This window comes from Mustela erminea, chromosome 10, assembly GCF_009829155.1.
Source record: "Mustela erminea isolate mMusErm1 chromosome 10, mMusErm1.Pri, whole genome shotgun sequence".
NCBI classification, from domain to species: domain Eukaryota; kingdom Metazoa; phylum Chordata; class Mammalia; order Carnivora; family Mustelidae; genus Mustela; species Mustela erminea.
In genome coordinates this window covers 5,002,273-5,027,100 of record NC_045623.1, presented here as the reverse complement: position 1 = coordinate 5,027,100, position 24,828 = coordinate 5,002,273, and the positions used below count along the sequence as shown (strand labels likewise).

General features: G+C 47.0%; 2 protein-coding genes across 6 annotated transcripts; one reads left to right on the top strand and one right to left on the bottom strand.

Moving 5' to 3' along the window:
• Positions 1–1,390: 1,390 nt before the first annotated feature.
• On the bottom strand, positions 1,391–5,583 carry ANKRD34A (ankyrin repeat domain 34A). 5 transcript variants are annotated; one of them, XM_032302384.1, is made up of 4 exons: positions 4,820–5,583; positions 4,440–4,646; positions 4,275–4,338; positions 1,391–3,902 (listed from the first exon to the last, which is right to left on the bottom strand). In XM_032302384.1, exon 4 carries the CDS (start codon positions 3,784–3,786, stop codon positions 2,233–2,235), a length of 1,554 nt encoding a protein of 517 aa, XP_032158275.1. In that variant the 5' UTR covers positions 3,787–3,902; positions 4,275–4,338; positions 4,440–4,646; positions 4,820–5,583; the 3' UTR covers positions 1,391–2,232. The 5 variants fall into 5 exon arrangements, with proteins under 5 accessions (XP_032158275.1, XP_032158273.1, XP_032158277.1 ...); XM_032302382.1 differs by lacking the exon at positions 4,275–4,338; XM_032302386.1 differs by lacking the exon at positions 4,440–4,646.
• Positions 3,502–15,830, top strand: POLR3GL (RNA polymerase III subunit G like). The gene is made up of 9 exons (XM_032302387.1): positions 3,502–3,600; positions 6,642–6,806; positions 12,560–12,727; positions 13,043–13,172; positions 14,007–14,075; positions 14,420–14,476; positions 14,705–14,778; positions 14,910–15,023; positions 15,327–15,830. Exons 3-9 carry the CDS (start codon positions 12,602–12,604, stop codon positions 15,411–15,413), a joined length of 657 nt encoding a protein of 218 aa, XP_032158278.1. The 5' UTR covers positions 3,502–3,600; positions 6,642–6,806; positions 12,560–12,601; the 3' UTR covers positions 15,414–15,830.
• Positions 15,831–24,828: the final 8,998 nt, after the last annotated feature.

Sequence of the window (24,828 nt, the reverse complement as noted above, 5' to 3'; positions counted from 1 at the left end):
GCAATGGGCGGTGGAGCTAAAACAAGGAAAGAATACATTTAATGACCATATGCTTACTATATGTCGGGCACTGCGCAGTATACTTTAGTGCATTGTCTTATTTAATAATCACAACGACTAGATTTTATTATTTTACAGATAAGGAAATGGACACTAAGAGAGGCTAGATAAATTGCTCAAAATTAAAGCTAGGAGATGGCAAAGAGGGGTTCAGACATAGGTCTTTTGATTCCCAATATTTTGATCTTTTCCTTATATCACACATCGTTAGGTAATTTTCTGATTTCACCTATTCTGATTGGGGGAAACCAAGAGAAAGAGTGGAATGGGCTGTTCCCTTACCTCCCATTAGAGTGAGGAATAATAAGAATATATGCAGAAAGAAAACTGAGAAGTCTAGGGGGCAGATTAAGATAGTTACCATGTTCATAACTTGTTAGGCTGGGTTTTTCAGATTACTCTTATACACACACATACACACACAGATACATACTACACATCCTTTGTCAGTTAACCATCATGCCATTCTTACCTAGGTGAGGTTATACTACTTTTCTCTCTCTTTCCTCCCTCTGCAGTGGCTCAGGATGGGAAAATAAAAGTCAGAAGTAGAAAAAAAATGGGGGCACCTGGCTGGCTCAGTCAGAAAAGCATGCTACTCGTGATCTCAGGGTTGTTTGTTTGAGCCCCACTTTGTGTGTAGAGCTTGCATAACTAAAAACTTTTTTAAAAAAGAAGTAGAGGGGGCCTGGGTGGCTCAGTGGGTTAAAGCCTCTGCCTTCAGCTCAGGTCATGATCCCAGAGTCCTGGGATGGAGCCCCGCATCACATGGAGCCCAGCATGGGGCTCTCTGCTCAGCGGGGAGCCTGCTCCTCCCCCCCCCCCCCCCCCCCCCCCCGCCCGCCTGCCTTTCTGCCTACTTGTGATCTCTTGTTTGTCAAATGGAAAAAAAAAAAAAAGAAGAAGAAGAAGAAGAAAAAGTAGAAAAAAATGGATGAAATGCGCTTGGTGAGATGAAAAATTAGAACCGCCAAGAATGGTCATGAAATAAGAAGCTTGAAAGAGGGTTAGTCAATCTATCAGGATACATCTGTTGATGGTGGAGGGAGGTAATTTGTGTAGAAGGTACTTTTGTAGAAATCTTAAGTCAAAGAATTTAAGGATAGACATAGGGGAGACTGAGTGAACTGAAAGCCTGTCAAATGCCTTAAAACCTTCAGGACACAGGACACTTGTCTTTTCTTCTGCAACCACAGTTGGTCAGTTGGTCTCCTGCAAGGAAGTGGATGGAACCTCTAAGTATCCCCTAGATCATTAGAGCTGTAGTTAGCATCACCCTCCCTCCCCATTCCTCATTCCCCAAACCCTCAGGCAGAAGTGACAAACCAAAGACTTCTGAACACATTTATTTGATATGTCAAGTGGAGAGAGGAGTGATTTAGGGTTACTCCCCACTTCTACCTGTGGGGGTGTTCATAAGCTCAGACAGAAGAGCAGCATAGAGCCCATGACCCACTCCTTGGGAAAATGAGACAACCTGCTGTGTTGGTTGGGGGAACAAGGTGGGAATAAAAAGCAGGAAGTTGAGAAGTAAAGCTGAGAGCCGGAAGGGCAGCAGCAGAACTGAGGCTGAGGATTGCTGCAGGAAAATCCCAAGGAGGGTGAAGAAGATATCCTGAAAAGTGGTTAGGGCTGGAAGCAGGATGTGAACAAGGAGCCAGGCCTGGAGAGAGAAGCAAGACCTACACAACGGGATGGGATATCCAGGAAGAGGGTAGAGTGTGCAAAGTCATGAACGGGCTGTTGCAGGGCTTAACATGGAAAGCAGGGAATTGCCTCTGCAAAAGGGCAAAGAGATTGGAGACTAACCGTAAGTAGGGTTTTCTTACTGCTTCTGAACGAATGCAAGTGACTTTGGGACCCACTTGGGGCCCTAGCACAAGTGGCCCTGTTGTGTGCCATTTCTATGGCTGGGTACACAAGTATTCCCATATGCATGTGAAGTGACCAGGACATGAATGCATGTGTCTATGCCCAGTAAAGAGAGTACTTACCCTTCACTGCGAATAAGAGTACTGTGCTTGTGGACACTTTTTTTACTCATGTGTGCGTGCACCGTGCCCAACAGCACATGCAAAAGACCCCTATGTCCGTGGTGTGTGTGTGAGTTGGTTCTCCCACCTGTCCCATCAAGGTCCTGATCCCTACCCTCCTTGGTTCCTCTCACTCGTCTCAGCGCCCTGGCTCCCCTGGCCCGCCTAGACTCTGGAAGCCCCCTAGCAGGCGGATCTGCTCAGTCTGCATTGAGTGGCGCCTCACCAACTTGCGTTTGGTCCTAGGAGAGCCTGGCGCCCCCGCCTGGGGAGGGGCGGGCAGCGAAGGCGCCCGACCTCCGGGCTGGGGGCGAATATCGGGGATGGGAGGGTGGGGGCTGACGTTGAGCGGAGGCAGGAAACCAGGCCGCGTTTGCGCGATGTGGTCCAGGAGCAACGTCCCCGAGCCCCTCCGCTCCAGCAGCCCGGGACTCCGCCTCCGTCCGCTCAGCGGAGATACAGCCCCGGGCAGACTCTCCTGGGACTGGCGCGGGGAGGGAGCCGAGCCGGCTGGAGGGAGGGTCAGCGGGGAGGCGCTGTATCGGCGGCGCTCCAGGGACAAGCGGCTGCACTCCGGCGAGTCGGGGCAAATATTTCCGGGGGTATCGAGCTCCACCGGCTCCATGCGGCTCAGTTTCTGCCTCAGCCCTGACGGCGGACCAGACTCCTGAGCTTCTGGCGCAGTGTTTCGGCGAGAGAGAGGACCCCCACCCGTCACTTTCTCCGCCCACGGGGGCGGATCCTCCGGACCTTCAGTGCTGTGACGCCTGGAAAGACGGGGTCGACCGGTCAGGGTCAGGCCGTTGAATTCCGCGGTCAGGCGCTCGATCCCCGGCCTCCCTTCCGCGGGTGGGACTGGTTGAGGAGGGGCCACTAGGCCCCAGGGTTCGGAGTTGAGCCTTTTGAGTGGTTTTGGAGGGTGACGGGGTGGTTTGGGGAGCGGCTCAGAAGGGGAGGAGTCATCAGGGGGCTTAGGAAGAGGGAATTCGAATACGTCCCGCTTCTCCTCTTCTTCCTGAGCGCGAGGGGATAGCAACCCCCGTCCTCCTCCTCCTCCTCCTCCTCCTCCTCCTCCTCCTTCTCCTCCACCTCCCCCTCCTCCTCCTCCTCCTCCTCCTGCAGTCTGCAGTTGGATTTCGGAAGGCGACGTGCAGACCCCAGGGCTAGGAGGAGCGGGAGCAGGGTCCTCCACCCCCGGGGACGGTGGGGAATTGAGATACTGCCGTGTCTTCTTGGTTCCCGAGGGCGAGGTGTCGGTGGTGATGATGATGACCTCGGTGCCCTTGGCCTTACAGGCGTCCAGCAGCGTGGCAAGAGTCTCGCGGTCCCCACGGTCCAGGGCGTGAACAAGCGCCGAGGCGCCCGCGTGATCTCGCACAGAGGGGTCTGCACCGTGGGCAAGGAGCAGCGAGGCCACGGCGGCGCCCCCACCCCCGGCGCAAGCGTGCATCAGCGCGGTGCGCCCCAGGCGGTCTGCGATGTTGGGGTCCGCACCTTGCTCCAGGAGGTAGCGAACCATGCGCGCCTTGTTCTGGGGGTCGTCGTAACGGGCCCGACAGGCCGCCATTAGTGCAGTCTCCCCCTGGGCATCACCCTCATTCACGTAGGCGCCTCCCTCCAGAAGCAAACGGGCCAAGCGTAGCTTACCCTGACCCACGGCCCGAAGAAGAGCGTGGCCCTCGGTGTGCAGCATAGCTGCGGCAGGGGCGAGAGCACCAATGGAGCCGGGACTGGGGCCCGCGGAGGATGTCTAGGGGCGTGGGGGTGGTGGCTGGCGGAGGCCTGAGGGCTCAGTGGCGAAGTCAATCCCTGCGAGAAAGAGAGAGATCTTATTGACGGATTCAGGCAAGGAAACTGAGGCACCGGTGGAAGGAGACTGCGTGGGGAGATCTCCACGGCACTATTACTTCCTCTAACTCATGCCTTTGAGCCGCCCCGGCCCCCCAGCGCATGCCTGAGAAGATGGGAAGGTGCACCCGCATTGAAGGACGAGCGCGCGTGCAAATGCGTACGTGCACGCGCAAGGATACCGCAACCCCACCCTCACCCCACGGCTTATCAGACCTTTCCAGCATCCCCCTTTTCTTATCCGCACTTGGAATACCCCTTTCTAGGATGCTGAACGCCACCCACCCACACACATGCACCCATACATTCACACACATAATTCCCATTCCTAACCTCTTTTAGGTTGCCACAGCCCCAAAAATTGAATGGGGGGAGGGAAGCAGCTTGCGTTTGGGACCTAAAACGGGTGGGGGAGAATTGGGGGGTTTCTTTTGCCCCTGCTATGTTCCCCAACACTCCTTGCTCTTTCCCTCCCAGGCTGTGCGCCCAAATAGATACCTGAATTTCCGCAGGATCTCCGCCGGGCCAGGACTGAGGCCAGGGCCATGGGGCAGCCTGGGTGGCGGAGCTGGGTTCCCGGGGGCCCACATGGCGTGGGGAGGGGCACTCGGATTCCCTTGGTGTCAGTATCTGCGCCCGGGCACCGAATCCTGGTCCCTCCTCCCGGTGCGCCCCGGGCAAGGCGCCGGCTCGGGAGGAGAGAAGCTGGGGGGGGGGGGGGGCGGAGCTCTGCCTTGCTATTTATAGCCTAGTCTCTGCGGGTGGGGGCGTTGGGCACCAAACCGTTCCCCCACCCATGCACACATAAAGCCCCAAACCCTAGAAGCTCCAATCCTGACTTCTCTTGCTCAGCCGACCTCCCCTCAGCCCCAACAAACCTAAATGTTTCTAGGAGACTCCTCCGCGACTCAGACTGGGACCATCCCAATTCTTCGCTGAGCAGAGCCCCATTCTCCGCGATAGGTGTATTTATGCGCGCCTATGCGCCGGCTCTGACCTGCCACAGGTCAGAGCACATGGCACACTGTGCAGAGGCGGAGAAAGGCGATTGAGATCCACAGCCGGAGTCCATACTGCGCAGAGAGAAGCAAGAGATCTGGCTGCCTTCTTGTAGTTTACATGTCAGGGAGAACTGGAGCCAGGCACAGCGGTACATTCTCACTCCACCTCCGCCCAAACGGAACACACAGCACACGTAAACTTGAACCTCAGATCCCTTGTACAGACCTCAGATAAGTATGAGGAGAGTAGATATACTGGGTCATTTTTAGCTACACCAGGGAGCATTCCCCGATGCCTTCCTCCCCATATTCTTGGAGGGGGAGAGGGAGAGAGAAAAGGGGCAGAGAGAAGCGCGAACCTTGTAACACATCCCTTTCTCATTGCATCTCTTTACACTCCGTCTTGCTTAGACTCATTATTTTTCCATGTTGCTTGAGGGTCTCTGTCCAATCGCTCCTTAAGTCTTCTCTCTGCCTATCTGTCGCAATCGTTATCGGTCTCTCGGCTGCCTGTCTCTGCCTCTCCTTGCCACCTGCCCTGTCTCCATGGTTACCATGCTACCATCTGCATATTTTAGGAAGGAGTTTGTGTCCAGCTGGAAGGCATGAGGGGAAGTGGAAGATGAGGAAAAAATCCCAAGGATTTGGAAAACTCACCTGATATAATTCAGACTGGAAGCCACCAGACAAAAGATACTAAAAATAGTGTTTCTGGAGAAGGAGGGGGAGAAATATTGCAAGGAAGCTACCCATTTGCACCAGCTACATTTGTTGGACGCCGGCTATATGCTAAGTACTTCACATGCGTTATTTCAAATCCTCAGAACAATGCTGTAAGATAGGAATCTCCTTGTTATCTCTTGTTATAGATGAAGAAACTGAGACTTACTAAAGTTAAGCAAGTTCTCCAAAGCCTCACAGCTTTGTTTCTGTCCTTTTCCAAAGACTGGGCACTTGCCACTACACCTATAGCCTTCCAAGTCCAGAGGCTTCACTTCCAGGGCCATTTTCTCAGACATGTAGGACAGTCTTGACTGACTCCTAAGTTTTATCACCACTCTGAATTATTCTCTCTTCCCATTTCTGGGGTTGTTTTTGTGGGGTGTGTGTGTGTGTGTGTGTGTGTGTGTGTATGAAAGTAGGATTCCTCTCCACCACCACCCCCCATCCACCCTCACCACCGTGCCCCCCTTCACCAAGGGCTAGGAAGAACTGAAAGGCAAGCAAAAATGCAGGAAACACTGGGCTCCTGTCCTGCCACAACTCTGGTTCTCTGATTCCTAATCCTTCCTTCCCCAAACTTTCCTCCCATCTTCTCATAGACATGGCAGCAACCCACAAAGAGGGGAAAAATAGAAAAGAAGTATTCATTGGTGGTGCTGGAGGGAAGCCGTGTAGGATTAGAGGGAAGGTTGGAGTAATGGAGGGGCCAGGCTGTGAAGCCCGAGTCACAAAAAGACTGATCCTAACGAACAACCGTTTCATTTTTCTGTGGGAGCTTCCTCAACAGAGTCCCTCGGTGAGATCTAAGTGTCAGGTTCCGTCTGCGGACTCTCGCTAGCCAGCAGATCCCCCATCTGAGATGAGGTCGGGAAAAACCGACCCCTGGTTGATTTTGCAACCCCATCTTCCTTCGCGCCGCCGGCTGCTTCCCAAACCCGGGTTCAGGTTGAACTCTCCCCCTCCCTACGTCTCCTAGGCCTTCAAGTGGGCGGATCTCCCTCCTCGTCTTCTCCTAGATTGGCCGGGAGAACTCACCAATGGGGAGCTCTGAGAGGCGGACCTACAGCGCCACCAGCTAGAGGAAGACCAGCAAATTTCAAGTTGGCTGCGACGAGGGCTCCGCGTGGGGGAGGGGCAGCAGGTAAGGCTCGGTCCGGGTGGCCCTGACCTGGTTCTGTCCCACATCTCCCGAACTAGTTCACCAGGGCCAAGCTGCGAAATAGACAACGCTTTCCCGCAGCCTGTTGGATCTAGCCCCCTCTGGTTTCCTACTCTTCTTTCCCTTTCTCTCCAGGGCTCCCATTGCTGGACTGATTATATACCAGAAAACTGCAGTTTTTCTTTCGTTCATAGAGGAGAGAGATTAAAGCACAAAGTGAGGAATGCTCACTCGTATCTCTGACTGTTTGCTGTGGCATCAGTTTCCCTGGACTCTATTCCTGTTATTCCCTTGTCTAAGAATCTGACAAACTCCTGTTATCTATCAGGACTTAGTTGAAACATTACCTCCTACCTGTAGCTTTCCTGGACTACATTCTTCTTCTTCTCCTTCTAACTCCCCCTCCCCTAAAGAATTAACCGTTCCCCAGTCTGACGATAGTGTTTTATGCATATCTCCGTTAGAGCCCTTAGTGGGCTCTCTAATGTTTCTGTTGTGAGAACATAAGGTTTTGTAAGCAGGTTCTTGTACTAATAGGAAGTGCCCAATAAAGGTTAATTGAATCGAATGGATTGGGAAGGCAGAATTTAAACTCCTAACGTAATTGGGGAACAAGTAATAAAACACAAAACACAACACAATATCTAATTAAGATATCTTAAATTAGTGGCTTGTAATATAATTGCTCCCACAGTCAAGAGAAGGGAGAAAGCTAGGAGGAGTGGGACAGTAAGGGGAGACTTGATGAATCACAAGGTCTCAAGTTTGGAAGAGCTCTCAGAAATCATGTATTCATTCATTCGTTCAACAGATATTTATTGAGCACCTACTATATGCCAGACATATGCTAAACAATGGGGATCATAGTGAATCCTCTACTTTAGATGTGCATCCTTCATCTGATAAACTGTATTTAGTAAATTGTTATCCAGCTTCTGTTTTACAGAGGACTCCCTCTCTCACTTTGCAGGTCATTCCATTTTTGGATATTTGTTCCTCAGTTAATATCCAACAAATATGCTAGACAAATATATAGCTCAACAAAATGCATTCCTCACTCTCATTGTAAAAGAGAGGGGCCTATCCCGATTAAGAACATGGATTTGAATTCCAGTAGCATTCTTAAAAATAAAGAAAACCATCCCTTATGGTTTCTGATTAAAGAAGTAATATACATTTATTCTAGAAAATTGTGGGAATACATTAAGGTGTAAATCAAAATGCCTATTACTCTAGAAAACTTGGAAACACATAAAGGTATAAGTCAAAATGCTTATTATTTAATGGCCATGATCTAGTGATAACCATTATTATTACTTTAATACTTATCCTTTCAATTTCTTTTCTGCATACATATATATGTATATACGTTTGTGTGTATGTTACATAAATCAGGCTATACAACAAATACAATTTTATATCATCTTTCCCTCCACTTTATACTGTGAACATTTTTTTCCTTTTAAATATTACTTGAAGTCATTTTTCTTTCTATATAATAGTCTAAAATGGATATTTGCTTTTTTTTGACCATTCGTTGTTCATTGGGCCATTTAGGTTATTTCAGAAGTTTTGCTCCCATGGATAGCTCTATAACAACCATCCTTGTATTTACAAATCTGATTATATATATGATGATTTCTTTGCACAGATTTTTTTAAGTAGGGTTATTGGATTAAGGATATGAACATTTAAGAGGCTGTCGATTCAAATGACCAAATTGTTCCAAGTTGCTCCCCTGACAGACTGTGTATAAACAAAATCCTTCCAGTCAGTTATAAGAAGGTCCATGTCAAAAAAACTGGCAGCCTGATTATCTATTATATCTTTGTCAATTTGAAGAGTGGTTTTATTATTCATTCTTCTGTCAATTACCTATTCATGTCCTTTGCACATTTATCCTATTGGTATGATTTTTTTTTTCATTTGGATTTCCATGAGTTCATATAGTAAGCATTAACTCCTTGTCATATTTATGATAAATATAGCAAATCCTAAATATTAGAGTGCTCTAGGCCTCAGTCTCTGGATCTCTTCTTTTCTCTGTTCACATCTACCCCATTCGGCATTCTACCCAGTCTCGTGGCTCGAAATATTTGTTATTGGTAACTCTACGAGAATGTAAGCTCCATTTCAAGTCTTCGGGCACAGCAGTTTTTGTTTGTTTTGCTCACTGCTATATCCCTAGCTATATGCCTGGCATATAGCAAGTACTCAGTGAATATTTGTTGACTGAATTAAGATGGTATTATTATTATTATTATTCCCATTTGTAGGTGAGGAAACAGGTTTAGAGATATTAAGTTAATTGCTGGAGGTTGTGCAGCTGGAAATGACAGAACTGGAATTCAAATCCCTGTTCTTAACCACTACATGTACTGCCTTTCTGGAATTTGATGTAGTGGGTTTTCTGTATGTTTTGTTGAAACCTGCTTCTTAATAATTTCCACCAGAATGCAGTTACTACAGTGAGTACCATGTATATGAGATGTTGTTTGGGAGAAGGAGAGTACAAGGATGACCTCTAGGGAGGGTTGACAGTAAGGAAAAGCAGTTTGGGTCCAGATCATAGAAGAACCTTAATATCCCCAAGAAGTTAGACTCAATCACAATCTTAAATAGAAGAGACACACCGTACCTTCCTGACCTGAGTTTGTAGAGATGGGCAGTTTGTAGTTTTCCAATCACTAGTATATTGCCTCAGTTAAATAAAAATATTGTCTTCCTTTTACACCATATCCTTGGAGGTCACTTGGTTAGTATCTGGAAATGGAGTTCGATTTGTCTAACCTCAAAGCTCACAGACTTTTCTTGACTCCTTACTGCTTTGCATCAAACCAGCTCCCATCCCCACTGCTAGAACTGTGTATGTCAGGTGGAAAGAAACCTAAACCATTGGTTAGAGTGTCCTTTCCCTTGAAAGGGCCTGAAGACATGCTCACAAATTCGTTCTCCTTCTCTGGTGTTTATGAGACATCCTTTCCCCCCTAATATGCTTGCTCTCTCTCTCTCTCTCTCTCTCTTTTTTTTTAAAGATTTTATGTATTTATTTGACATAGAGAGAGAGAGTGAGAGATAGAGAGCACAAGCAGGGAGAGTGGCAGGCAGCCAGGCAGAGGGAGAGGGAAAAGTAGGCTTCCTGTTGAGCAAGGAGCACCATATGGGGCTTGATCCTGAAGGCAGCCACTTAACTAACTGAGCCACCCAGGTGCCCCTTAATATGCTCTTTCAGTCAGTTCACAGTTTAATCTATTAACTGACAGCCATTTTTCCTCACGTTTTTTGCTGAGCCTAAAACTTTCCAAATTCCTCAGACACACATTTTCCACCCTCTCCTTCCTGCTACTTATTATTAATCTCATCTACTATTCTGTTGCTATATTTCTAAATTATTTCTCTTATTAAAAAAGCAATATTCAGGGGTGCCTGGGTGGCTCAGTGGGTTAAGCCTCTGCCTTCGGCTGGTGTCATGATCTCAGGGTCCTGGAATGGAGCCCCGTATCCCGCTCTCTGCTTAGCAGGGAGCCTGCTTCCCCCTCTCTCTCTCTGCCTGCCTCTCTGCCTACTTGTGATCTCTGTCAAATAAATAAATAAAATCTTTAAAAATATAAAATTAAATTAAAAATTAAAAAACAATATTCAGTATAGAAAACAAACTTTAAAATATACGTAACCCCCCCAAAAAAGCCCCACAAATCCCATCACCTCAGATTAGCCAATATTAATTTTCAATGTGTATCCTTCAAGAACAACTTTTTTTAAAATCATAAATGTATATGTATATATAAAAAATGTATATGCGCGTGTTTGACAAAATAGATAACCTTATTCATATTTCTTTTTTTTTTAAGATTTTATTTATTTTTATTTATTTATTTGACAGACAGAGAGATCACAAGTAGGCAGAGAGGCAGGAGAGAGAGAGGAGGAAGCAGGCTCCCCGCTGAGCAGAGAGCCCGGTGTGGGGCTCGATCCCAGGACCCTGAGATCATGACCTGAGCTGAAGGCAGAGGCTTTAACCCACTGAGCCACCCAGGTGCCCCTTATTCGTATTTCTAAATCTTTTTTTTTTTTTTCCACCAACTAGGGCATTTTGTTGAGCCGCATATTTCTTGTTTAGAGTATTTGTTGGATATTAATTGAAGAACAAATACCCCAAAAGGGAATAACTTGTGAAGTAAGATAAGCAATCCTCTTACTAAAGATGGGTAAATAGAAACTATATAACAATTTACTAAAAAAAAAAAAAAAAAGCAATTTACTAAATATGGTCTATCATATCATGTGAGCATGTCTTCAGGCCCTTTCAAGGGAAAGGACACTCTAACCAATGGTTTAGGTTTCTTTCCACCTGACATACACAGGAAGTATACATGTCTAGAGTATAGGATTCACTATGATCCCTGTTGTCTAGCACTGTGTCTGGCATATAGTAAATGCTCAGTAATTATTTGTTGAATGAATGAATACATGATTTCTGAGAGCTCTCCCAAATTTGAGACCTTGTGATTCATCAAGCCTCATTTCACCATCCCATTCTTTCTAGATTTCTCCCTTCTCCCATCTTATTAAGGGTATATACCCTTACTAGCAACATAATTTAATATTGTTGATGTTGACTTGGTCACCAGACTAAAGTAGTGTTTGTACACATTCTCCACTATAGAATTACTCTCCCCTTTCCTAAGCTGAATTAGACAAAATTCCCTATATATAGTCTACACTTAGGGAGTGGAAAGTTATACTCCCCTCTTCAGGGTAGAGTTTATATAATTTATTCGGAATTCTACATGAGAAGTTTGTATTTTCTCCCCCATGTATTAACTTACTTATTTATTTATATCAGTGTAGACTCATGGATATTTGTTTTATACTTTGGGGTTATAAGCTAATACTACTTTATTTTATTGCTCAAATTCTTCCAGCTTTGGCCATTGGGAGCTCTTTTGGTTGACTCTTAGGCCCTTTTGAAATAGCCCCACCAATGTATGTATGTGTGTTGTTGTTTTGAGTACTTCTTTGCTTTCTGGCACTAGAAGATGCTCCCTGCTCCCCTTATGTATTTTCTGCCCCAGCCCTAGAATCAGCCATTTTTCTAAAAAGATGTTCCTTTTGCTGGAAAATGGTATTGGAAACCAAGATCTGGGTGCTAGGTGTGCTCTTTGTCACTGGAATATCATTTCTTGCAAATTTCATCTTCATTTGGTAACTTTACCTTCTAACCTATTTGCCTCTGACTGGCCCCTCAAAATCGATAACAAGAAGCAGAGTTCGGTAGCCAAGGGTCTAATCACTTACCCCCTTTTTAATTTTTACTTGAGAAAGAGAGAGAGAGTAAGGGGAGGTGCAGAGGGAGAGAGGGAATCCAAACAGACTCCCCACTGAGCAAGGAGCCAATGCAGGGCTCCAGCTCATGACCCTGAGATCATGACCGTGAGTTCATGACCTGAGCCGAAATCGAGTCGGACGCTTAACCTACTGAGTCATCGGGCACCCCCACTTTCCCATTTGTCCTACAGTTACACTATATTGCAGTTATCTATCCTGTAGGACCATGTCTCATCCATGTCTGTACTTCCAAAAATATCCTGCCTGGTACAGTGCAGCCTACCGCATCAAAATATGTTGAATTACACTGGCTATTTGGGTCCTAAGGGGAAAATATTGAGTGTCTTATACCTCTCTGGCTTCCCATGATTCTACTATACTTTTCATTTTGTTTTTGTTTTTATCAGGTTTTTCTCACTGGATCACTGAATACCCAGGCCCCCTCCACCATGGCCAGTCGGGGTGGGGGCCGGGGTCGTGGCCGGGGCCAGCTGACCTTCAACATGGAGGCTGTGGGCATTGGGAAGGGGGATGCTCTGCCCCCATCCACCCTTCAGCCTTCTCCACTTTTCCCTGTGAGTATCTTCTCCCCTTGTGTGCCCCTGGCTGACTGTATATGAGCCGGGATTCCTCATGGGCCAGCATAAAACTCAGCTTGCCCCTTCCTGTTTCTATGCTTTCAACTCACATGGGATGTTTTCCAGGCAAAGTAGTTTCTTACACCCCCAACTCCTCAGCTCTCAAAATGCTGTGTCGTTCCCCCCATTTTTCTCTGGACTTCTGGTCAGTGGGAGCATTGGATTGAATTGGGGGGAAAGACCGTTCTAGGTTTGTACTCTAGTGTTTGTTTTGTTTTTTCCCTGAACTGACCACTGCCCCTGCTTCCTTAGCCCTTGGAGTTCCGCCCAGTACCTCTGCCTGCAGGAGAGGAAGGGGAGTATGTCCTGGCACTGAAGCAGGAGCTACGAGGGGCCATGAGGCAGCTCCCCTACTTCATCCGGCCAGCTGTCCCCAAAAGAGGTCAGTTGGAATGCTACCATCATGTTCTGAATGCCTTTCATGAGTAGTGCCCTGTACACAGCACCACTGGGGGGCCAGAGAGGCCAGAAGAGCCACCGAAAGCTGACTATTTAGCTGGGGAGATCATAAAAATTACCCCTGTATTTGAAATTTATCCATGGTTTGTTCTGAGTCTCACGACAGTCTCACGACAGTAGGAGATTAAGCATCACAGTGCTCATTTCATAGGTATGAAGGGAATATATCAACATGGTTGACACGTTGGATATTACAGGCATCAAACAATCAGAAAGGAGGCTGATGCTGGGTGTGTGAGAAGCCCTCCTAAGGTTAGCAGGATTCTGGAGAGGTCAGGGAGACCAGGAGGGACCAAAGAAGGAGAGTCACTTGGGAGGCTTGGGATAGTGGATATTTACCAGCTGGTGTGGAAGTGCAATGTTTGAGGTTACTGATAAACAGTACTTTCCAGCTGAAGCCTTAGAAGCTGAAGCTCAGAGGGATGAAAGACTTGCCTTGTAGCCCCATTAACTCCACAAAGAGTCCAGAGAAGACTGAAACCCTGATCTCTTGCTCTTTAGTATCCCTTCCTTTCCATACCTCTCAACATGGCTGTGCTTTTGGGTTAAGGGAGATGATATTACAATTTGGGGTGACCAAGGGACAAGGTAGAAGAATGTTGAAGGTCCTCATGGAAGCTGACCCGCCCCCGGGTTCTGGGTTTGGGGTGAAGGAACAGACAATGCCTGAGCATCAAGTGGGCTGGGCCCTCAGGAACAACCCTGTTCTAAGGCTCTGAAAGGATAAAACTTTGACCCTTGGCCTCTGACCCCTCAGATGTGGAGCGTTACTCAGATAAATACCAGATGTCAGGGCCGATTGACAATGCCATCGACTGGAACCCTGGTAGGTGGTGGGCCCGTTCATTTACTGCCCTTTTTTAAATCCTCAAGGTGCCACAAGCCACCAACCTGTCCACCTTTCTCTGTCCACCCCCCACTCTATTCAGTATTTACAAACTGGAGCCCAAGATGTGTTCCAAAACACTCTCTGACTCTACGTGGAAACCTATGAAATAGCCCCGCTTTCTGGAGGTTTCCAAGACACAGTTTTGTTCTAAGTAGCTATGACCCAACTAATCCCTTCCTTCCTCACCATTATTCAGTCTCTTACCTCTCCTTTTAAAACCAGTTATTCATAGGAGACCCCAGGCAGGGTCTTATTGACGTTTACATTCCCACTGTTCCCAGATTGGCGACGTTTACCCCGGGAGCTAAAGATCCGAGTGCGGAAGCTACAAAAGGAACGTGAGTGTATCTGGGAAAAGAAATTTCCTTCACCAGCTGGAGGGCCCCGAGGCAGTTGGTGGTCTTGCCTGCCCTCCCAGTTCCAGCCCACTCCACCCACTATTGTAGCTGGATGCCATGGTGGCCACATGAGGGCAGCAGAGTGACATCATCTCTGGGAGAGGGTGTGGTAGAAAGCTAATAAGGAAGTTTGCTCTCTGATGGTTCACCTTTTGATTCCTTGACCAGGGACCACCATCCTAATCCCCAAGAGGCCCCCTAAGAACACAGAAGATAAGGAAGAAACAATACAGAAACTAGAGGTAAGGGGGAAATGTGCATAGAGACCACCTGGACCCGGGACTCATTGCCTGTCCTTTGGCCTCTGTGTGCTTCTTTCTTTCTCTTCTCTGAGCGGACTCTGAGTTTCTCCTTCTGCTCATCTCCACATAAGACCCTGGAGAAAAAGGAGGAAGAAGTGACTTCAGAGGAAGATGAGGAGAAAGAAGAAGAAGAAGAGAAGGAAGAGGAAGAAGAAGAGGAGTACGATGAAGAAGAACATGAAGAGGTGAAGGGGCTCTCCTTCCACCCTCAGTCCCCGTGTCTTCCTCATCAGCTGGGGGGGTCTCGACTCCATCCACCAGCCATGTTCTCTCTAGAGGGTTGGAGAGCCAAAGGAGATGTGTCCCAGAGGATTGTGCCCTCCACTTCATGTGTCCCTAGGGTCTTCTCAAGAGCAAACTGCAGCCAGAAGGGACTTCCCAGGCCTGGGATAGTTTCCTGGGGAGGGGAAGGGAAGGGCCTGACACACCGGGAGGAAGGAAAAGGCTGAAAGCAAGCCTGACTTGGATTTCTATTTGTTCTGTTTCAGGAAACTGATTACATCATGTCATATTTTGACAATGGAGAGGACTTTGGGGGTGACAGTGATGACAATATGGATGAGGCTATATACTGAAAAAGGACCCCGAACAGCACCCTGGGCCTTTGGATCTTTTTTTGATTTAAGATACAGAGAATAACTGTCCCTATTATTTGGTTTTGTGGACAGGCAGATCATTTGCTGAGAGCCCAGATGAACTGTTTGGCCCTGGGGATAGGAATGGACAATGCTGACAGCTAGCTCTCTTTTGTACCCTTCCCCTCCTGCCTTCCGTGTATCACCTCTGACAGCTTGGGCAAAGGGCAAAGGACCAATGGCTTAATTGTATGAAAGAAAGAAAGGAGGGTCAAAGAAACACTGGCGTCATTGGAGCTGAGACAGCTGAACGTATGTCCCCACCCACTTTCTTATAGTGAAAGATAACTGGGAATGTGTGCAATTAGGAGGAATAAGACCAGCTTTATATTTTTAAATAAAATGTTTTCATCCGTCTCTCTGTGGAGGGTGAGGCCTGGTGGGAGAGGCCTGGAGGAAAGAAGGGAGTGCCTAGCTGGGCCATTCTTTCCTGACACATCAGAGCCCACCGTGACACACTGGGGGTCACAGCCTTCCTGTCCTTTACCCCCACCTCCCACTCCCTTGGTGGGACACATACTCCCAATCTAGCCCTGCCAGGGAACAGTCAGGAAGTCATCGAGGAGGCTGCGCAGAGAGTAGTAGAGACCAGCCCATTCCCTGAAGCTGGCGTATGAGCCTCTGGTCCTTGGACCATGGGACGCCTGGGGATTGTCTCTTTCCACATGTGTTCACAGGGACATGGGCCCTCTCTTTCCCACACTTGACCTTGATCTTAGCCTTGTTTACAAGGAAAGATTACAGCTATTTTTGCGAGAGAGAGAGTCAAGAAAGCCAGGTGCAGGGAGGGAGTGGGGAGGAGGTGCTGATTCTTCCTCATTGTACACCCTCTTCCAGGCCCCTGGGAACCCCACATAGAAAGCTAGGTCTGTGCAAAGGGAACCCCCATTCTCCACTTCCAGAAGCTGCTTTGTGGCTGAGTTGCAGTTTCTCTTTTGATTCTCCCTTTGTGGAATTTAGTTAGCCTTACTCCCTTCTTGGAGTAGAGGGGGTAGGCGGTATTGCTTTACAGGAAGTAAAGAGGGTGGGGAGGAGGGGAGTGACTTAGGGACACTCACAGCTCGGAGAGATGCTTTCTCGCCCACACAGCTCTCCCTGGGGTGAGGTCACTTCCCTAGGCTCTGATTGGCTTCCGATGTAGCCCTCCATGAGCTGATTGGCTTCAGCCACTTGCCATGCAACGGTCACGGGCGAGCTGCGTGTCCAGAATAGGGACTGAATAAGGAGGCAGGCACAGAGAGCTGGCATGCTGTCATAGCGACCCTACTAAACATTTGAAAGTTACAAAGAGGGGACGGAAGAGAACCTTCAAGAAATTATCCAGCCATCTTCAGGCATAGAGACTGGCAGTCTCCTGTTAGATATTTCTGACCCCGTGGTAAAAAATGAATACGGGCTGTGACTCCATTGAGGGAAAGCACCTTGAAAGCCTGGTTTGTCTGTGGTAATCGGTATTAAGGTAGAGGCAGCCAAGAGAACAGAGAAAGAAGCAGGAATCAAAAGAGAACATTCCAGAGTTATTGAGCAATTTGTGGTGATATGTTTCCTTTTCTAGCTCTCCAAGGTGTTAGGTGAGTAGAATGGTGGGGGAGGGGCCCTAGGACCTGTCACTGGGGTTTCCCATGGTCACACTTAAGCCTGTAATTGTGGCTCTGGAGAAATCAGCAAGAAACAAATGTGAAAGACACTGAAAAATCTTTTGCCTCCTGTCCCCCTCTCACACATATACCAGTCCTAACCTGATTAACTGTATCTGTGTCTATGTTGGGGGCATAGCCATCCCCCCAGATCCCACCTAATGCCAGCCTAGGACCTTAAAAGAGTAGGAGCAAAGAAGATTCTAGACAAAACTGAGTAGAGGAGGACTGGGACACATTCCTCCCCCAACCACTATATATGTACATCTTTTCCCATGAAATGGGAGAAAGGAGGGCAAAGGTTAGAGTGATCACTTGGGTTCGGGGGCACTGCCTCAAAAACAAAGCGTCAGAAAGATCAGACCATTCTTGGATTCTTTCCTATCTGGCGTCCTGCCACTCCTGGCAGGTGACCTTGCTGAACAAAGCCAGAGACACGAGATCTAGCAGCTTCCCCAGATTCCAGAACTGTTCCAGGCAGAGTTAGACGGTTTCCATTGACCTCTCCCCTACTTTCCATAGGTTCCATCATGCAGGCTGAAGCTGAAGCCTAAGGTCTAGTAACTAGTCATGACTGTTTATTTCTCTGGAGGACTAGCTGAGAAGTTAGAGGTTGAGGATCCATCTGCAGACATTTAGAGAGGACCCACAATGTGCTTGCTCAGCCCTTTGCTACCTCCTGCTTATGTTGAACAGATCGCTCCCATGCCCACAGCCAGGCCCATGGTGGCCTCAGGCAGGGTGGGTTCTCTGGCAAGAATCCTACCCTTCCCTGCTCTTCTGTTCCATCCTAGTAGCTCCTAGTGCCCTCCCACGTTGGGCAGGAAGCTTGAGAGTGGGGTCTGCAAACTACACAGGGACTCCAGTGGTTTGAGGGACAGCTGAATGGAAAACCTGGATGCAACATGTTACTTAGAAGATTGGAGACCCAAGAAAATTGGAAGGTCAGCGATCAGGTGGATAGGGTGCCCATGGCTTAGTGAGGAAAAAGCAATTATTTATAATTCATTTTTATTGCTACGTAAACTTTGAAAGGAAGGAAGGGTGGCCTGTAGGCATGGGCTGGTTAAGAACTAATCCAAAAGGAAGGTCTGCCGTCTCCACTGAGCAAAGCACTAGTTATGGTCTGATGTTTATGGAGTTACGGATTATGGAATTTCACCACCCCACAGCCTTGTGCCCTTGGAAAAATCATGACAAGGCTGCAAGCCTCAAATGAGACAGAATTTGGATTAGCGATCCACTAAGAACACTTCAGGCTGACATTGATCCACCTGCAAGAGTCTAAATGGTTTTGAGAACAAAGGTTAGGACGTGTCCAGTTTTTCCTGATCTCATTCCATCCCCTGGATTTCCCCACCTATTTTCAGTCTGGGCAAGCTAAAGATACCTCAGGCATGCAGCCAGTCCTTTCCAAGAAACTGCCTCAGCCCTGGTAGGTAACAGGAGGATCAGCAATTCTATCAACTATTGAGGGAGATGACAACCCCTGCATCACAGGTCAAGGTCACAATCTGCAGGTCAGGACTCACATCAAGCAGTGTGGAGAAATTTCTGACTGAGGAAGGGGCTGGTGGGGCAGGGCTTCTTCATCTCCCCAGACATACTATGTCTGGCCAGAGGACAGGGAAGAGACGTGAGCTAGACAAGAATAGCTCGGTTAGCTAACCTGGCCAGACCAGCAGTGCCCCTTCTCCATTGACCTTTCCCCTACTGAGCCTCACCATCTCCTCAAGGTCATTTGGGATCAGAAAACTGAAAATAAGAAGTTCTAGTATCACCTCAGAAAGCCCTTTGCTTTATCTTCAACAACTTAATTTGCTGTTTTGCATCCTAAAGGGAAGTTAAGTTCCCCCCCACATACACACACCCTAATGGGACACAGTGGGAAGACAGTGATCCAGCCCTAACTGCAGGACCTGAGAGGCTAAGGACCAAGACTTTTAAGACCTTTTTAGGGTCCAAGGGTTCCTCAGGCCCAGACCTGACTGACACAGGGAGAGGCTATGTCGCCACAACCTTTGGGTCTGAGACTGTTCCCCATTCTTAAACCCCTCCTCCTCCCTGGGTCCTCAGCTGTGAGATGGACTTCCCAAAATTTGGACCCCTGCCTCTCCCTGAATCTTCCCCATCCTGTGATTCCATTTCTCTTGGTACACAATGGTCAATGGGAAATATCCAATTCCTGTCTTTGACATTCTTTGTTACATTCAGGGCAGAATTGAAAGTATTGGAATAGGAGGGAGATTAGTTACACCTGTCTTTGCCTTACCAAAGAGGGTGGGGTAATAAATTCACCCAAGTCAGGAACACAGATCTGGGGTATTTCCTATCTTGGGGAGAGAAGAGATGAAATCCCATTTGAACAGGGAAAGGAACCCTGGTACTCATCCTCCTGCTCTTGTATGGTGGAAGATGTAGCCATTCTGGAAAGAAGATTCCCTCATATAAGGAGGTCAAGGCAACTCTTTCACTTCATTTTTCTGAGGCAGGGGAAGTAAGAGGAAATGAAACAAAGATGGGCTTGGTGGGAGAAAGGGCAAATGCTGACCAGCCCTTTTCTCAGCCCTCTGCTTCCTGTCTCCAAGCCTCTCTCCTGGCCCCTAGACAATCTTTCCCGTCTGACCATACTTGGCTGCTGTTAGCCCCTCACCTCTCCCTTACTTGGCCTGGGTCCTGTTTTGAGACTTGCTTTTCACCCTGAGCCACCATTCCAACACCTGTCCAGAGATATCAGGGATGTCTACAAATTTCCCAGGAGCTGGCTTGGGCCAGGTCAGGAGGTATGATTTAGGGCCAGAAAGAGCTTATCACTCACTCATTCTTATTGTCTTTCATATTCTTTTCCTCTTGTTGACGCTCTCTCCGTGTCTTTTTTTCCATGTCTCTCTTTGCCTTGTGTCTTTAGCACTGTGGTGCCTAACTGGGGTTATTTATGGGTGATGTAGTGAGGAATATTTGGAGTTGCAGACAGTATATCTTCCAGTGTTTCAATTTAACTTTTAGGATCTGGTGGAGGAAGATAAAATTATTTTTATGCTACACCACACAAATGTACTGTGTGGTATAAATCGAAATTTGCCCTTTTTAAACATAAAATAGGTACTTCAACAGCATTTTTGGCTTCTGACAGGTGACTTTGGAGTGTTCCAGAAGCCCCAAGGGAAAATGGTTCCTTCTCCCTAATCTTAGGGGTCCCTCAGAGGAAATATTTGAGAAGCTCTCCTTCTAGGAAACAACTTAAGACAAACCTAAACACCAGACTGGAGTCAGGCAGGCATACAGGGGTGAAGCTGGGGAGTGTGATATAACAAGTAGTGGTGGAAGCTAGCAAATGAGAGCCTGCCTGGTCCCTTCAGCTCTTGCAGGTGGACGCCATGAAGGAATGTGGGCTGCTTGTTACCAAATATAATTGCTTTTTAAGAGGAGCCAGAACAGTAGCTTTTAGTGAAATCTGATTTTTTAATCTTTACCACCCATTCAAATTTTTAGGAAGAAACTGTACTGGTTTCTAAACATCTGCAAGCTCATTCCACCAATGGCCCCCTGGTTTGCAGGCCCTGATCTCAACTAATATTTCTTCAACTTTCCAAAGCTGTATGAGACTCATCTGAGCTTTCAAGATCTCAAATTCTATTCCTAAAAGTTGAGGGCAGTGAGGTGCGTGAGGTTGCAAGTAAATTTGGAGCTCTCCTACAGGATAGCTTGAAGAGCTAGGACTGAAGAGAAGCCTCTGGGTACCACTGATGGGCTTCTTTCTCCAAGAAAAGCAAAGCAGGCTTTGGCCACAATCCTACCACCCTTTCCTTGATCTACAGAGATATGGAGCTAAAAACATCTTGGGGTCTTGAATAGAAAGTGAGGTCTCCTTAGAGTGGGAAGGTAAGACAGGCATGAAAAACTAGAAATGGAGTGAAATGGGAGAACAGGAGACAAAAGCAGGATTCACTGTGAATCTGGGTAGATGAAGGAGGAAGTCAGAATTTAGATATGTGAAGTGGAGAAGGAGGGTCTTTAGCCACAGGACTGTATAAGCGAAACATAATTCTCATGCCCCTGACCTCCACCTCCCCTCTCAACAACTAAAATCCTTCCTCTCTCCATCTGTCCAGAAAGTTAAAAATATCGAACCTGGACACCCAGCCCTGCCAGGACATTTCCAAGCACCCGTTTACTGACCCTTTGATTGACTTAGAGAGCTAATTAGCAGCTCCATCACACCAAGAAAGAATGAGAATGGACCTTGCTTGACATCCTAGGACTCAAGGCACATGAGAGCCACAATCCAGGACCCATGCTCTTTCTGCCTCCTCCTCCTCCCATCACTCCCGTTGCTTGGAGATGACCAATCAACTGGGAGTCAGAAAAATCCCAGCCTTCAGAGCCGGTTCATAATTTTCTCCTTACGGAACAACGGGCCCAGGAAAGAATACAGCAGGGTCAAGCCAAGGGAAAGGTCAAGACAGGACAGAAATAGATGAAATAGGCTAAACTGGACCTCAACAGAGGGCTCACCTCCACTGGGTTTGTGCCACTCAGTGTAGTCCAGCTCAGGAAAGAAAATCGAAGGAGAGGCATTACATTCAAATAAGGAGTCTGAGAGTTCTTCATCAGGTCCCATTGTTTGCCCCGCACTCTCTGTTCCCCAGTTTATGACTTTAAATGGTGGGAAGCTTTCTCCTGAACTTGTCTACTGAGAAGTTAAGAAAGCTCAATTAATTTCCAGAAAGTGATGGTGTTAATCCAGAGGCCTATGAGGCACTCTGGAATTATGAGAGAGAAAATTCTAGGACTTCCTGAGCTATACCGTGCAATGCTGGCAGTGTTCAGAGGGCCTGTCCTGGTCCGAAGATGGGAGTTCCAACCTCTCCCCTACCACGATTAACTCCAGGCTGAGTCTGCGGCCATACATGGACCTCTTCTCAGACTGTTTTGTTCCCTTAACACAGGAAGGGAATCAAGAGGAGCAAAGAGAGAAGGGCTTACTTCTGCTCAGTCACAAAGGAGGGACCATTTTGGAGACATGCCTGGAACTGAACTAATCAGGGTAGTGGAAGATATGCCTCCTCTTTATTTTAGATAACAAGTGCTTGTTTGCCATTGTTCTAACACTTCACATTTATTTTTAAAATCCTGTCAACAGTCTTCTGAGGTAGGTATTATTCTTGTCCCCCATTTCACAGATATCAAACGGTAGCTCCAGAAATCTTAAACAAGTTGTCCAAGCTTGAACGGCTTGTTAAATGGTGGAATTAGGATTGGGGTTCAGATAGTTTGAATCCACACTGTATTATTTCTCCTAAATGGTATAGGAAGGCTAATCTCTGAACTTTTTCTAGGCTGTAGACTCACCTGTTGGGCCAGGACCTACAGTCCTGGATCTGCAGCCCCTCTGCAGGCTGGTTTTCAACTTAGGAAATGGAAGCGAATGAGAGTAAGAATAGAGAATGGGACAAAAATGTCTGCTCTTCTAGTCCAGAACCACTGAAGTCAGGATGTTTGGGACAGGGGTTCCAGCCATTGGAGGATCAGTAAAATATTTTCATTGTCTCCCTTACGTATTCCATCACCTAGACGTACATAGTCCAAGGAAAATGCTAGGGAGGGTGGTCTATAGGTTGTTGAGGGAACTGGGCAAAGGATACTCCTTCACCCCACTCTGTACCTTTCGCAGTCCTGTGTGATTGTTTTTGTTGACCAGGTGTTCAGACAGATCTTTCCACGCTTTCCCTCCCAGAGGCTTGACCCAAATCACACCCTTGTGTTTTCAGTCTGCTCAGAGGTATCAAGGTAGCCAAGGACCCTGGTTGTGGAAGTACCTGCACTTTTTTGTTAATTTTACTTTTTCTAGTTCTTTTCTCCCTTTAAATTATTTTCTTGCTCTCTTCTCGCAGATCTTTGTATACCAGATTGGACCTAATGAATAAATGATACTAAGAACTGATTTAGTGAACATAGCAAACATTTCTATCATTACAGAAACTTCTATTGGACAGTGCTGAATTTGAGGCATTTCGGTAACAAGAGGAGATGCATATGCTGTGGCTGCTAAAGAATCAGATCTCCAGCAGAACTTAGGTGTAACTTATCTACCCTCTCCCTGCTGTCCTCTTCTATCTTGCCCCATTAGCCAGCCATTTACTCCAACAGGCAGGCTTTCTCTCCGTCTCTCCCTCTTGCCCTCTGGCCTGCTCTGCTCCTTGCTCCACCCCTCCAGTCCCTGGAAAACAAGCTGCACAAAAAACTTTCCATCAACTTTGACCTAGTTTCCTGGTCAAATTCAGCGAAGAGAGGAGGAGCCACCAAACTCTCTTCATACAGGTAAGAAAAGAAGGCAGCAGAGGTAGTCTTAAAGGAGAGAGTCACCAGGACAACAGGAAGCTAGAGCCAGACACCTTGGGAAGGAAAAGCTAAGAGCCAAGAGAGGAGAGCTCTTAAGATTGAAAGACAGATAACAAAGACTGAAGTGGGAAACAATCTTTTCAATCTAAACTTGCTCCTCAATTCACACTGATTTTATGAACTTCAGGAGTCTGAGATTCGGAATTACCACGTGGAAGTCTACAGAAAAGCCAACCCCCAAATCCCCAGTTAAGGGCCTGGATTAACTGTCTGCAAAAGTTTAAATAAGCCAGAAACCAGAAAGTGCATTAACCTTCAAAGTCTCAGGGTTGCTCATCCTCATCACCCCTTTCAGAATAATAAAAATCATTTCAATTAGAGGGGGACTTGTGGTATCCATTTATTGTTCTCACCCTATAAAGAATAGGTACTGCAGAAGCCTATCCTAAGGGATGAGGGTGGGGTTAAATATTCAGCAAACATTTACTGAGTTAGGATAATGTGTTTCTTTGATAGGAACTGCAATAGGAACAGAAGAGATTGTAGCTGCCTTCAACGAATACTCATACATCTAAATCCTTCAGTCCTAAATAATTATCATGTCTTACTGTATATAAACCAGGTTTAGCTAAGAAACCCTAGGATGAAACCAAATGATAAAACAGGGAATCGTAACCTTTCCTTTAAAACCCCCTTTCCAATCTTAGTTCTGTGTATCTCAAGTGCTCATTTCATTTTCAAAAGATCTTATTTTTAATTAACCTCTATACCCAAGAATGGGCTCACGCACACAACCCTGAAATCAAGTCACATGCTCTCCTGACTGAACCACTCAGGTGCCCAAAGAGCTCATCTTTTAAAAAAAACTCATGCACTCCAAAATTGAAGGCATTTCCTCATGAGTATCTATAGTTGTGGAAAACTAGTCTATACCACCAGAATATCCCACCACAGTTCTTTAGTTAATTGGAATTAAAACTAAATGTAGGGCGCCTGGGTGGCTCAGTGGGTTAAGCCGCTGCCTTCGGCTCAGGTCATGATCTCAGGGTCCTGGGATCGAGTCCTGCATCGGGCTCTCTGCTCGGCAGGGAGCCTGCTTCCTTCTCTCTCTCTCTGCCTGCCTTTCAGTGTACTTGTAATTTCTCTCTGTCAAATAAATAAATAAAATCTTAAAAAAAAAAAAAAAAACTAAATGTAGCTCACATTCCTTCCCTCTTCACCCCAACCCCCACTCTGACTATAATCTTTAGGGTCCTATCACATAGGTAGTGTTTTCCCCACAAGATATCCAAAACCAGGAACAGTGAAGTATGGGCAAAGCTCCCTCAGGCATACTTAGGAATAGCTTCAACACCATCTCAAAGACAAGAAAACCA

Excerpts from the sequence above, each read along its gene's own strand:
- ANKRD34A (XM_032302384.1), bottom strand. The coding sequence starts at position 3,786 with ATGCTGCACACCGAGGGCCACGCTCTTCTTCGGGCCGTGGGTCAGGGT.
- POLR3GL (XM_032302387.1), top strand. The coding sequence starts at position 12,602 with ATGGCCAGTCGGGGTGGGGGCCGGGGTCGTGGCCGGGGCCAGCTGACC. Across the intron at positions 13,173-14,006 it reads GCCAGCTGTCCCCAAAAGAG|ATGTGGAGCGTTACTCAGAT; the intron begins GTCAGTTGGAAT and ends CTGACCCCTCAG. Across the intron at positions 14,477-14,704 it reads GCGGAAGCTACAAAAGGAAC|GGACCACCATCCTAATCCCC; the intron begins GTGAGTGTATCT and ends TTCCTTGACCAG.